At 43.9% G+C, this 14058-nt stretch overlaps 1 protein-coding gene across 1 annotated transcript in view; it reads left to right on the top strand.

The window, feature by feature from the left end:
- Window positions 1–1320: 1320 nt before the first annotated feature.
- Window positions 1321–14058, top strand: part of LOC129706006 (titin-like) — a 174445-nt gene continuing 161707 nt past the window's right edge. The window contains 1 exon segment of the mRNA XM_055649976.1: window positions 1321–2701. Coding sequence (XP_055505951.1) covers window positions 2645–2701 — 57 coding nt within the window. The 5' untranslated portion in view covers window positions 1321–2644.

Below are 14058 nucleotides of genomic sequence, written 5' to 3'. Positions count from 1 at the left end.
TTGATATTTATAGACGACATGAAGATTTATTGCTGAAACCTTAAAATTTATTTTTCTAAGGAGGCCTTCAGTTCTATTTTTGGATTTTATTTAAAATTCAAGCCCCAAGGATAATTTGATTCACCATTAGAACAACCTCTATAACCATATTCTCTTATTCTTCAGTCCTTTATGTGTCATCTCCCACCCAACCCCAACTACCCTTTTAATTCTCAGCAATTTCACATTGGAGCCTACACATTCAAGTTTTTAACCTAGTTCAAGGAAGAATCTATCAAAGAGGCAAAATGTGATGGCTCAGTAACATTGTGAGCCAGGCTTGCAGCCTTTCACTCCAACCTCCAATCGAGCAGCATGATGGATGTCCCCTCACTTGAAGTCCCCATATCCCTTGATTCTGATGGCCCTAAGAGCTATATCTAATTATCTCTTGAATATACCCAGTGAATTGGCCTCCACTGCCTTCTGAGTCAGAGAATTCCACAGATTCACAACTGTTTTTGTTTTTTTATTATGAGGTATTGTGTGTACATTGATGATAAAAAAAATGAATTTAATCTATTTTAGAATAAGCCTGTAATGTAACAAAATGTGGAAAAAGTTGTCTGAATACTTTCTGAATGCACTGTAATTCCCTGTTTTCTCTCTCCTTCCTTTCTTAAAAAGTGGGGTTCCATTAGCTACCCTCTGCAGGAACTGATCCAGAGTCCATGGAAACTACAGAGTTGATGTAAATCAATGGAAAATAGCAAATGGGCTAAATGTAGAATTAGCGTAAATTCTACAAGTCGATGGTTGGCGCAGATGAGGTGTGCTGAATAGCCTTTTGGTCCACTACATCCACACTTATCAGTGTGCATCCATCTTTATTAATCCTAGCACATGCCCAGACCATTCAACACACCTCTTCAGTGCTGCCAGCGACTCAACTTCAGTGTTATATGTCTTGATGTCTTATGGAGGCAATCAGAGGCTTGAGCACCAAATCTAGGCAGGCCCTCGAGCGTTGGCTTACTGGTGTGCTGCAATGTTCAAGGTGCAACCTCCAACTTAAAATGTTACGTTGGTTGATCTACCGTTACTGCAATTTCTGATCAAACATTCTTTCCCACCTGGGTCCCAGATCACTGTCCAACATCACTAAAATGCATGGCAGAAAAAAATGTTGGAGAAACTCAGCGGGTGAGGCAGCATCTATGGAGCAAAGGAAATAGGCAATGTTTCGGGTCGCGACCCTTCTTCAGACTGATGTGAGGGTGAGGGCGGGAAGAAGAAAGGAAGAGGTGGAGACAGTGGGCTGAGGTAGAGCTGGGAAGGGAAGGAGAAAGCCGGGACTACCTGAAATTGGAGAAGTCAATGTTCATACCGCTGGGGTGTAAACTGCCCAAGTGAAATACGAGGTGCTGCTCCTCCAATTTACGGTGGGCCTCACTCTGGCCATGGAGGAGGCCCAGGACAGAAAGGTCGGATTCGGAATGGGAAGGGGAGGGGGAGTTGAAGTGCTGAGCCACCGGGAGATCAGGTTGGTAATTGCGAACCGAGCAGAGGTGTTGGGCGAAGCGATCGCCAAGCCTACGCTTGGTCTCACCGATGTAGAGCAGTTGACACCTAGAGCAGCGGATGCAATAGATGAGGTTGGAGGAGGTGCAGGTGAACCTCTGTCGTACCTGGAAAGTCTGCTTGGGTCCTTGAATTGAGTCAAGGGGGGGAGGTAAAGCGACAAGTGTAGTATTTCCTTCGGTTGCAAGGGAAAGCGCCAGGAGAGGGGGTGGTTTAAGTGGGAAGGGACAAATTGACCAGGGAGTGACGGAGAGAGCGGTCTCTGCGGAAAGACGATGGGGGAGGAGGTAGGAAGATGTGGTCAGTGGTGTGATCCTGTTGGAGGTGGTGAAAATGTTGGAGGATTATTTGTTGAATGTGACGGCTGGTAGGGTGGAAGGTGAGGACAAGGGGGACTCTGCCCTTGTTACGAGTGGGAGGATGAGGAGTGAGAGCAGAGTTACGGGGTATAGAAGAGACCCTGGTGAGAGCCTCATCTATAGTAGAAGAATGAGGGCTTCCCTGAAGAATGAGGACTTCTCTGGCACAGAAGGCAGTGGAGGCCAATTCACTGGATGTTTTCAAGAGAGTTAGATTTAGCTCTTAGGTCTAAAGGAATCAAGGGATATGGGGGGAAAAGCTGGAACAGGGTATTTGGATGATCAGCCATGATCATACTGAATGGCGGTGCTGGCTCGATGGGCCGAACGGCCTCCTCCTGCACCTATTTTCTATGTTAGGCTTTTTTGGGTGAAGTTTCAGGTAAATGAAAAGCTTGGCTGTTTTGGCCAGTGCGTGGAGTTGGAGCAGGTCAGCTCTGCCCGTCCTGCCTCTCTGACTGACGTCTACGAGCGCGGCCCCACCTTCTCTTTGGACTAAACTTTCTTCCTTCTTCTGCCGCTGAGTGCAGGTCGGTGCTCAGACGCAACTCGGAGTGTGTTTATTTGCCCTTCGTTTGAGTGATTATTTGAAACAAAATACGTTTGTTCTTTACCCCCTCGCCCTCCCGCTCAGAAAATAAGTTGACAAAAGTCGCCGCCGCCGCGAATGAAGTTTCACGGAAGGCGAAAGGTGGAATGAAAGTTAGTTTTGTTTCCTGGATGAGATGGCATTGAGTCGGTGGAAGACCCCGTTGCTGCTGCTGGGCAGTGTCTTGCTTCAGGTGAGGATACGGCGAATTGAGAGCTGATTACTGACGGTAGAGAGCGGGGGGAGGAGGAGGAGGAGGAGGAGGTGGGTGGGTATGAGAGCTGGCCGACCTGCGGAGGACTGACTGCCCTGTGCACCTGTCGAGCTGTGGCTGACTCTCCTGCTCCAAGAAGCTGCGCTGCCGCTATGGACAGAGATAGCCCGGCTGAAGTCTTTTCTGATCCAGTGTTGGGTCCTTCCTGGGCCCTAACGCTGAGGGATTGTTAAGTTATTTCGGAATTATCTTGACGTTCATGTGTTACAGAATTATGATTTAACCGAGTACACCCATGATTGCAAATTTCAAATTTACGAGTGGAACTAACCCAGTAATCCTACGTATCTGTGTTTGACCTGTTGCAGCAAAACATTAAAAATTAATAGATACATATGGAAGTTAACATCTACCAGGATTTAGCAGAATGTTTTTTTTTACATTTTAGAAATGTAGTGTTTGCTTACGTAACATGTTTAAAATGAAAATATCTTTTGAAAACGTGATGTTTTCCACTGTTATTTCCACCATTCAGAAATAACATTGAACTAAGTCTATGAATGTTCGTCTCCCATATCTTGGCGTGAATTCCAGTCTAATTTTGAGGATCATGTGTATTTGAGGGTAATTTTGAGGACAAGGGACTGCAGATGTAGAATTTGAAGCAAGAAGTGAGCTGCTGGATGAACTCAGTGAGTTAAGCAACATCTGTGGAGGCAAAGGGATTATCAACATTTTCGGTTGAGTCCCTACATCAGGAGGGTTATGACCCAAAATGTTGACTATCCCTATGCCACTCTTGATTGAAAGATGCAGCATGGAAACAGGCCCTTCCCTACAACTCCCTGCCGACCACACCACCTGTTAACACAAGTTCTATGTTATTCCACTTTCACATCCACTCCCTACACACCAGGGACAATTTACAGAGGTGAATTAACCTACAAATCTGCCTGTCTTTGGGATGTGGGAGGAAACCGGAGTAGCCAGAGGAAACCCACGCGTGTAAAACGTGTGAACTCCACACAGACAGCACCCGAGGTCAGCATCGAACTTGGGTGTCTGATGATGTGAGGCAGCAGCCCTACCAGCCATGCCACTCCAAAACTGCCTAACCCGCTGAGTTCCTCCAGCAATCTTTTTTTGCTTTGAGGAATCTGCTGCTCCATTCTTCAGTAATATTGCTCCTGGCAATAGTAATCTGGCTTCTATTCCAGTCAAACAGGCAGTGGATAAAATATCCGACTTACATTTTGTAACTTTCGGTAACTGTCATCCAACATCTATCTGTTCTGATGTCTGACAACACCATTGAGGGTCTAATGAAATATTCTGCTTGAAAGCATTTAATTTAGTCGCTGATATAATTAATGGATTTTTTTAAATTCCAGAAAAAAGTATGATATTGCCTTTATTCTATATCTTTATTCCTTATTAGACATTGCATTTCTTAAAATCTAAAGGCTGTTCTCAATGTGAATGCATTCCAAAAGTAGTTGAAATGTAGTCGTGATAGACTAACACCTTATCAGCTTCATGGGTAATGGTCTATAACACCATTATGATTAACTGCTTCTGAGCAGGGCTGTGAACCTCTCCATCCACATTTGATTATTGTTGGATAAATGGACTAGAAATGATAAAGGTTTACTTCCTTTTATAAGAATTAATCCAAACCAGACACTGACAGAAATTATGTCACATTGAATCAATGCCCCGGGTGGCAGTGAGGGAAATTCTACATTATCTATATTTAATTGACAATTTTGTTTTGTAAAATGAATTTCCTGTTATAGTTTTTTTTAAATTGTAGTTTCGCATGACTGCAAAGTCTGGCCTAGTTTTTGCAGTGTTAGGTACTTCGCTGGTTGTCTGGAGGGCCACTCTTCTCAATTAAAATTAACTCGCTGTCACAATCTAAAAATTTGCAAACAAGATATGAATTTCACAACTCAACTGGAAATATTAAGATTGTTAGTTAAACCATGCCATTTATGTGCATTCCAGTTCAGTGGCACAAAAAAGGCCAGAGGTTAGTCTGGTAATATGCAATATTCATATTGTATAGAGAGAGGCGGCACAGTGACGCAGCAGTGGAGTTGCTGCCTTACAGCGCTGGAGACCCGGGTTCGATCCTGACCACAGGTGCTGTCTGCACAGAATTTGTACATTCACCCTCCGGATACTCCGGTTTTCTCCCACACTCCAAAGATGTACCGTTTTGTTGGTTAATTGGCTTCTGAAAATAAAATTGTAAACATTTTCCATCGTGTGTAGGATAGTGCTGGTGTGTACAGGGTGATCGATGGTTGGCGTGAACTCAGTGGGCTGCAGGGCGTGTTTCCACGCTCTACCTCTAAAGTCTAAAGGGAATATAAAGTGACTGGCTAAATTAACAGTAGAAAAGTGGAGTTACTATTCATATCACAGAAGCCTATTCTGATTCCTTTTTATTTCTTGGGTTTCGCTATTCATTCTGATGCCTTTTTTCCTGGTGTAAATTTAAGGTGTCATACTCTCTTAATCCTAGAATCTGAAAGTTAAAGACCACTTTACGACTTGGTCTGCACAACACAATTCTGTGACAAAATAAAAGAAGACATTGATAAACTTTCAGAATGGACATATATTGTATTTCATTTATTACATCATGTATTTTGCTTGGAAGAATAACGTACAAAGAAAAGATATACAGTGGGATCTTGGGGTCCAAGACCAAAGCTCCCTGAAAATGATAACACAGTAGTTGGAGTGGTAAAGAAGACGTGTACTTCCCTTCATCGATTGGGATAATGAGTGTAAGAGTCAGGAGGTCATGTTGTTCCTTCACAGGACTTTGGTTAGGCCGCATTTGGAGTATCATATGCAGTTCTAGTCACCAGTTGCAGGAAGGAAGTGGAGGTTTGGGAGAGGGTGCAGAAGAGGTTTACCAGAACGTTTCCTGGATTAGATGGTATTAATATAAAACGAGGTTGAAGAAAGTTGGTGTGTCAGAGGCTGAGGGGAGCCCTGATGGAAGGATATAACATTATGAGAGGCGTAGATAGAGTAGAAAGTCAGAACCTGCTATGGTGGAAATGTCCAATGCTCGAGGACATTGCTTAAGTGTGAAAGAGACAATGTTTAAAGGAGTTGGGCAGGCAAGTATTTGTGGGTGCCTGGAATGTGCTGCCAAGGGTGGTGGTGGGGCAGAGATTATAGTGGCATTTAAGAGGTTTTTAGAGAGGCAGATGGATGTGGAGGGATATAGATCATCTGCAGGCAGAGGTTGACCGTTCATGCTCATCTCAAGGGCCTGTTCCTGACAGGCACCATTCTATGTTCTAACTAAGTGGTAGAAATGGTGACTAGATTGGCAGAGAAGCAATGAAATCCAGAGGTGCATGTGCACCACGAAAAGTAGCAATGCAGTTTTATGAAGTAATTTTTAAAAAGGAAACCAAATCAGAGTTGTTTATTTCTGAGGAGATGGAACTGAAATGCAAGGCTGTTCTGTTAGACGTTGATTGGTTTAAAGAACTGTCTGCATTTCTGGTCTCATTTTAAAATATATGTAGGTGGGCTGATGAAGGTGCCAAAAATAATTGTACCGGAACTGAAAGGATATACTTGCAAGAAAAGGTTGAACAGTGGGACTCGTTCCTGTAGAAATGAGGCAGCAGAGAGATAATGTTAAAGGTCATTAAGACTGACAATTCTTTAACAACTGATAAGAAGACAATGTGAAGAAAATGTCCACTTTTGCACAAGTCCAAGTCGTAAATCGTAAGATTCATGTGGAACTTATGCTTTGAGGGATCTTGTAATTGGTGGTAGGGAAGTAAAATATGTGACCATGAGGAATAGATAAGGTAAGTAGAAATAATTAGTGGGAAGCTAGATAAATTCATAAGAGAGGAAGGATTAGAAGGGTTTCATGGAGAGGGTTAGGAAGATGTTAAAATGGAGCGTAAACACCAGCACAAATGAGTTGGGCCAAATGGCCCGTGAATATGCCATGCTTAATCATTATGACCTGATTTAATGCATTATTATTCTTATACTTTTTAAACTCCTATATTGGCCAGTAATAGAGGTTTGGGTTAGCTTCTTTGGCATTACACAGTATTAATAAATTAGACGCCTTCATGAGTTTCAAGTTTATTGAATTGTACTTGCAGGAGTTAATGGATATTCAATATGCTGAATTTTTGTTTTGCACGTTCTCTGGTCTCTCCATGTTCTAGAAGATAGTTAGGCAGCCTACCTGCGACAGCCATACATTAAATACCAACAAGTAAGTCTGGCCATGATCTAAGGCAAATTTTGTTCTATTTCTTTTGTCCTTTGCTGCCCTTAGAATTATTTGGGAAACGTAAAAGAACACCTCTAAACAGTGGCGTAGGGTGGGTTTTGAGCGCCCAGGGCAGTTTAAAGTTTTGCGCCTCCTCATTAGCGGGGGGGAGAAAGGGGAAGGGAAGGGGAAAGGGGAAGGAACACGTTTTTGGTCTCTTCCTTCGGGGGATGCGACTTATTTTGTCGTATATACCCCGTCTCCGCCTGCGCCGAGGCCTAATGGCGGAGCTGGCGGCCTCGGAGCTGGGGCAGAGGCAGCGGTGGCTGGGACAGCGGCAGCGGCGACCAGAACTCGGAGCGGGGACAGCGACAGCGGTGGCCTGGCCTGGCCTCGCTGGGACGGCGGCAGCAGCGGCGGCCTGCAGCAGCGACAGTGGCGGCCTGGCCGCGGAGCTGGGGCGGCGGCAGCAGCAGCGACAGTGGCGGCCTTGCCACGGAGCGGGGCAGCAGCGACAGCGGCGGCCTGGCCTCGGAGCTGGGACGGCGGTGGCAGCGGCTGGGACGGCGGCAGCAGTAGCGACAGCGGCCGCCCGGCATCAGAGCTGGGACGGCGGCAGCAGCAGCAGGCAGCGGCTAACTGGCCTCGGAGTTGGGACAACGGCGACCAGAACTCGGAGCTGGGGCACGTTCCGGCGGCAGCGGCGACTCGACCCGACCGCGGGCCCAACACAGTGGACCCAACACAGATCTGTAGAAGCAAGCCCCGTGTTTTTATACTCACAGCTCCAGGTAACCCCTCCTCGCTCCAACGGCTCCCCGGGCCTCTTAATTCTATTTTAAAAATTTATCCAACCATTTTTTTGCGCCTCTAAAAATTTAGCGCCCGGGGCAACCGCCCCTCTGCCCCCCCCCCCCCGCTACGCCCCTGCCTCTAAACAATACCATTATCACAGAATCTTGCATTTAATAATATAATTTGGGTGCTGCTGTTCTGTTCTTACTGGGGGGCGGGGGGGGGGGGGGGGGGGGGTCACATTGGTCCCAGTCTTTCATCCTTAAATTGTTGAGTTGGTGAGGAAGAGGGAGGCTTTACGTCGATATTTTCATGTACACGAATGTGGCCAGCTGGTGTCAATAGGCAACATAAAGAAGCTCGCTTTTGGGCTAACATATATCCTGGGGTATTCATTTATTTTCTGACTAGGATCATTGGCATATTTTTGGATGATTGGACATTTACTGATTAATGCCTTGTCATGGTTTGCGTGATCAAGCCAACATATTATTAAATAGTTTAGTCTGAATTTTACCTGTTGCCCAAGATGGAATTGAACACTGGAGTAGTTTCTTCTCATTTGCATCTTGCTCACTGTACAGATTGTATGTATCAATTAAATTGATCAGTGCCTAACGGCCATCCTTTTAATGACACCACGTATAGCTTGCAGTCATGGGTTATAATTGTTCCTCAGAGGATCAAGAATGATTATAGCCTGACTCGTCCTTCAACCATGGTTCATTAATTATTAATTTTCTGACACTCAGATGTCCTGATATAGAGTTAAACGTTATTTATACAAGATATTAAAAGCACAGTTAAAATATGTGGTCTGACAGGTTTCTCTGAAATGTTTTGCCTTCGGCAAATCTACTGACTTTTAAAATCATAGCTTGATATTCTTTAATCACCACATCTTATCAACTAGTTCTTATTTTATCTGACCTTGCTCTATCTGTTCAAGAGGAGAGTCTGATAATTATTTGACACCTTTCACAACGTTGGGATATCTCAACATGCTTTAAATCAAAGAAGTGGTACAGTTTTCAGATTGGAGAGTTCTGTCGAAAAACCCCAGGCAAATTGCTGCAATATATTTTATAGATGTAACATATTGAAGTCATGGTACGCTGATGGCAGAGGGTGTACAAGCTTATTGTGAAAGATTAGGTGCCAGTCCAACTTTAGAAAGGCTTTGTGGAGATGTGCCCCCGTCCCACTTAGGAAACCTGAACGGAAACCTCTGGAGACTTGCGCCTCACCCAAGGTTTCCGTGCGGTTCCCGAAGGTTTTTGGGTGGGGCGGGAAGTCTCCAGAGGTTTCCATTCAGGTTTCCTAAGTGGGACAGGGGCATAAGGATTCTTGGTCCAGGATTCCCAACCTCTGAATTGCTGTTGTAATCAAGGTTTTTGGGTGGGTTATCTGGTTGAGTTTCCTGCCAATCTCTTATTGACCCTCCCCAGACAGGAATATATGGATGTTAATTATATTTGGTTTGACTCTTCTTTCTGCAGAATGACACAGCCTGGCTCTAGTGTACAAAAAAAAATTGTTAGCGTCTGTGTGTGTTGCAAGTCGTGTTGCATGTAAGCACAAATTATTTCATAATCTGAGCAGATGTAAATGAAACTGAGCTGCATGCATTCCCATTCCTGACTTCACAATGGCAGAACATCATGGACAAAGGAGCTGTGTATGATTGGGCCGAGGGACACGTAGCAAAATGTTGGGAGAGTGAAGTTGTGAGCTGGGTCAGAAGGTTGGAAGTACAACACCTCAGTTTTATTTTCAAGTGGGAGTGATTTTGAAGGTTTGTCTTCCAGATATGGGAACACATTTGCAGAGAATATGGATGTTGGTTTTATAAAATAAGTAAATAACATTGATTAAGGATGTAATAATATATACTTTAAGGGTGGCTCTCAAAAACCTAGTTTAAACTGCAAACTTAAGGTAGAGGTGATGATTTCAACAACCCAATGGATTATTAAAAGATTGAGTTGGTGAACACAAATAGTAGGAGGTTGATTTTATGAGAAATATTCAGCACGAATATGATGATGTGAATCGACTTACAACACTGAGCCTGCTCAAAGTTATTTATTGCTGTTATTGATTGACCAGGATGTACTATTCATGACAAATGTGGATTGTTGTAATACTGTCCACTTTTACTTAGTCTGGCCAATCTATTTGACACGTTTAATGTTGTATGTTGTCCCAGCAAACCCACAGCTCTATAAAAATAGAACATGAAGGCAAAATAAACTGTTGATGTTGAAGTCTTGTCCAAAACACAAAGTGCTGGAGGAACAAAATTTCTACTATAACATTTAAAAGACATTTGGACAGGTACATAGATAGGAAGGTTTGGAGGAGTATTTGCAGATGGGACTAGTGTAGAGAGGGTATCTTGGTCGGCATGGGTAAGTTGGGCCGGAGGGCCTATTTCCGTCTTGTATGACTTTATTATGACTCAGCTGGTGAGGCCATATCTGTGGAGGGAATGGACAGTCAATGTTTGGGCTGGGTCACTTTCTCAGACTCGGTGTTTTGTTAAAATATTGGAAGCATTCAACAATTCAGGCAGCACCCGTGGAAGGAGCAAACATTTTTGATAATTTTTCTTTCCATAGAATCCTTCAAATCATTTCTACAGTTGTCTGATGCTTGCTGTCTATTTTGAATTTCGCAAACTGTTTTACAATGTGTCTGAACCCTTGTGATAATGAAGTGGGAAATGTTGTTTCACTGGCAGTTACCAGGTCCAGCCATCCTCACATGTCTGACGGATGCTTAAGCAGTCAAATGTAAGAAATGGCAGAAAGATCTTATTTACATAATTTTATTGAAGTGAAAAATGAGAAAGTCACGATTTTTCTCGTGAATTTGTTGCAAGAATGGCGCGTTCTGTGTTGCCTAGATTTACTGACGATGTCTCCCTTCACAAATTGTCATTATAAATATATATATTTCTTGTCAAATTTTGATAACTCCTCCATAGTTGGTATCATGTATTTAAATCACAGAAGCTGCCACGGCCTTTGTGGGCCTGTTTATCTGGTTTTAGGACGGATTGTGCCACCTGTAACTGATCCTTTTGGAATAGAAAATGCAGCTGAGGTAACATGCCAGGCCAGTGTTAAAGGAACAAATATCATCACCAAGTTGTGGGGTAACTCCACGAGGTTAGGCAGCATCTCTGGTGAACATGGATTGGTAATATTACGTAGAAACAAAGAACTGCAGATGCTGGTTTATACCAAAGATAGACACAAAGTGCCGGCATACCTGAGTGGGTTAGGCAGCATCTCTGTAGGAAGAGGATGTGACGTTTCAGGTCAGGAGCCTTTCTCAGACTGAAAGTAGGGGGTGTTGAATTGTCTAATTTTAACTTACTTCAAAGTACACTCTCCTCCCTTCCCCCGCTTGCCCCCTTCCTCCAGACTAATGGTTTCACCAGTTCCACAGTCTCCACATTGTTTCGCTCTTGAGATTACACCTTCCCAGGCCTGCAATGGGCCAACCAAGACTCTGCCGTGCCTGAGGTCACTGGCGGCCAGCCCTGCTAGCAACTGGTTCTTGTCTCGCCTCCAGCTCTTCAACGTCCCCACCCCCTGCTGTCAGTCTGAACAAGGGTCCCGACCAGAAATGTCACCCATCTGTTTTTCCCCCAGAGATGCCACTTGACACACTGAGTTACTCCAGCACTTTGTGTCCCTCTTTGGTAATATTTTGGGTTGGGATGCTTCTTCAGAAACAAAGCTTTGGTGTTTGGTTTTCTAACACTGGACCTGGCCCCGTGAGGTGACAATTTCTCAGGACACTGCTAATGATTTACGTTATGGCTAACAAAATCGAGAAAGAGATACAATGCAACAGGGCCTTTTGTTAATCACAGAAGTACATCATTGAACACAAGTTTGGTGAGCAGCTTGCCAATGGTTGCGAGTTTGGCTCTGAGAGTACCCGTGTACTCAGAATAAACCTTTTGCCAACTTGAATCTATGCTGCCTGGAACAATGTGAGTAGATATGTCCAATTGGAGAGAGTGTATCAGCAGTTGCCATCAGGGCAACAGTAGTTCTGAAACTGATTTCGTAATAACTCGGTTGAATGAATGTTAAATATAGTAACCGATGACAGCATGTGCAGATATGTAGCTAATTTAAGAGTTTGTAAATCCAGTAATTTAAAAAAAACTTCAACAATCTAAGTAGAGCTGGATAAAGAAAATAAGCTTTTAATACCAGCTAACAAAATAAAAACAGGTTATGCTGGAAATATTAATCGGTCTTTCAGTGGCTGAACTTTACATACTCTGGTTATAGTAAAAACTTTAAATGTATTATGTTCCCCATCTGCAACTCCATTTAAACCTTCAAATGCCTGAAAGGTTGGATTTGAAATGGCCTATTTACAAAACAACACGAACCAAAGTATCTAAAAGTAAATGGCAGATAAAACAAATGTGAATGGTTTAATAGTTTCATATATCTGTGAATCACAAATGAATGAATATGTATTGAATGATTTTTCTGTTTTCATCACAACTATCTGGCAAATGGTTTTGGTGGGGTGTCTTATATACTGTTACTCAGTAGTGGAAAATTGATCGATGGTATTAATAGATTGTTTAGGTTGTCACCTTTTATAAATATCATATGAACCACATGGGATTAGAGACGGTGAAAAGAGGAAGTGTGGAATACATTCAGCTGCGACCATTCTGGGTGTAAAACAAATGTCTACAAACAGCCATGCCGGTTCTAATCACTACAAAAATATTTTAAGAAAAGGATGGATGGAACCCATTACCTCTATCTATTACTTTTAGCATGTTTCAGCTTTTTCTCTCCTATCCTTTTCTCTCTCTCTCCATCCCTTTCTCTCTCTCTCTCTCTCCATCCCTTTCTCTCTCTCTCTCTCTCCATCCCTTTCTCTCTCTCTCTCATCCCTTTCTCTCTCTCTCTCCCATCCCTTTCTCTCTCTCTCCATCCCTTTATCTCTCTCTCTCCCTTTTCTCTCTCTCTCCATCCCTTTCTCTCTCTCCTCCCCTTTCTCTCTCCCCCCTTTCTCTCTCCCCCCTTTCTCTCTCCACCCCTTTATCACTCTCCTTCCCATTTTCTCTCTCTCCTCCCCTTTCTCTCTCCCCCCCCTCTCTCTCCCCCCCTCTCTCTCTCTCTCCCCCCCCCCCTCCCCCCCCCCCCCCCCCCTCACTTATGTGTACCGAGATACAGTGCAAAACCTTATTTAGTATACTATTCAGGAAGATTCATACCACGCATGAGTACGACATGTAGTGTAAAAGAGAAAGTAAAGTGCAGAGTACACAGCTGTAGAGAAAGTACAGATTTTAAAAAAGGACCACTAAGAAATATATTGGAAGATCAAGAGTATGTCCTTGGCATACGAGAGATTTGTTCAAAAGTCTGATAGCAGAGGGAAATAAACTTTTCATTAGTCTGGTGGTACATGGTTTAGCACCTTCTGCCTGATGGGATAGAGGAGAAGAGAGGATGTTTGGGGTGTCAGTGGTCCTGGATGGACATGTGGTGGACTGGGCTGTATCCACAACTCTCTGCAGCTCCTTGCAGTCTTAAGCAGAGCAATTGCCACACCTAGCTGTGATGCAACCTAATGGGATGCCTTCTCTGCTCCACCTGTAGAAATCAGCGAGTCATTGGGGATATGCCACAGATCCTTCGTATTTTAAGGAATTGTTGTGCTTTCGTTCCCATACAATCAATGTGATTGGAGCAGCTCAAATGGTTGGTGATGTTTCTAACTGGGAAGTTGTGGCTCTCGACTATGTTCATTGACATAGACTGTGCTGTGTCTCCCCCCCCCCCCCCCCCCCCCCCCCCCCCCCACCCCCCCCTGAGCTCGATGGCCAGCTCCTTCATTTCACTGATGTCAGGGAGAGGCTGACGTCATGACACCATGCACCTCGGCTCTCTTTCTCCTTTCTGTACTCCATCTAGTTATTGTTTGAGATTGGCCCACTACAGTGATGTAATCTGCAAGTTCATAAATGAAGTTAGAGCAGAATTTAGCCATGCGGTGGTGAGTGTGAAGGAGACATAGTAAGGGGCCGAGGATACAGCCTGGCAGCACACCGATGTTGAGGATTATTGTGGAGGATGTTTTGTTGCCTTTCCTCACTTTGCAGTCAATGGGTCAGGAAGTCAAGGATCCAGTTGTAAAGCCGGGTGCTAAGTCCTCGGTCAAAGATGATGTTGAAATATACCAAATTCTCACAGGCTAACAGAGTATATAGAAA

Source organism: Leucoraja erinacea, chromosome 18 (assembly GCF_028641065.1).
Source record: "Leucoraja erinacea ecotype New England chromosome 18, Leri_hhj_1, whole genome shotgun sequence".
Taxonomy (NCBI): domain Eukaryota; kingdom Metazoa; phylum Chordata; class Chondrichthyes; order Rajiformes; family Rajidae; genus Leucoraja; species Leucoraja erinaceus.
The sequence above is the reverse complement of the archived record's forward strand: the minus strand, read 5'-3'. Positions and strand labels throughout refer to the sequence as shown.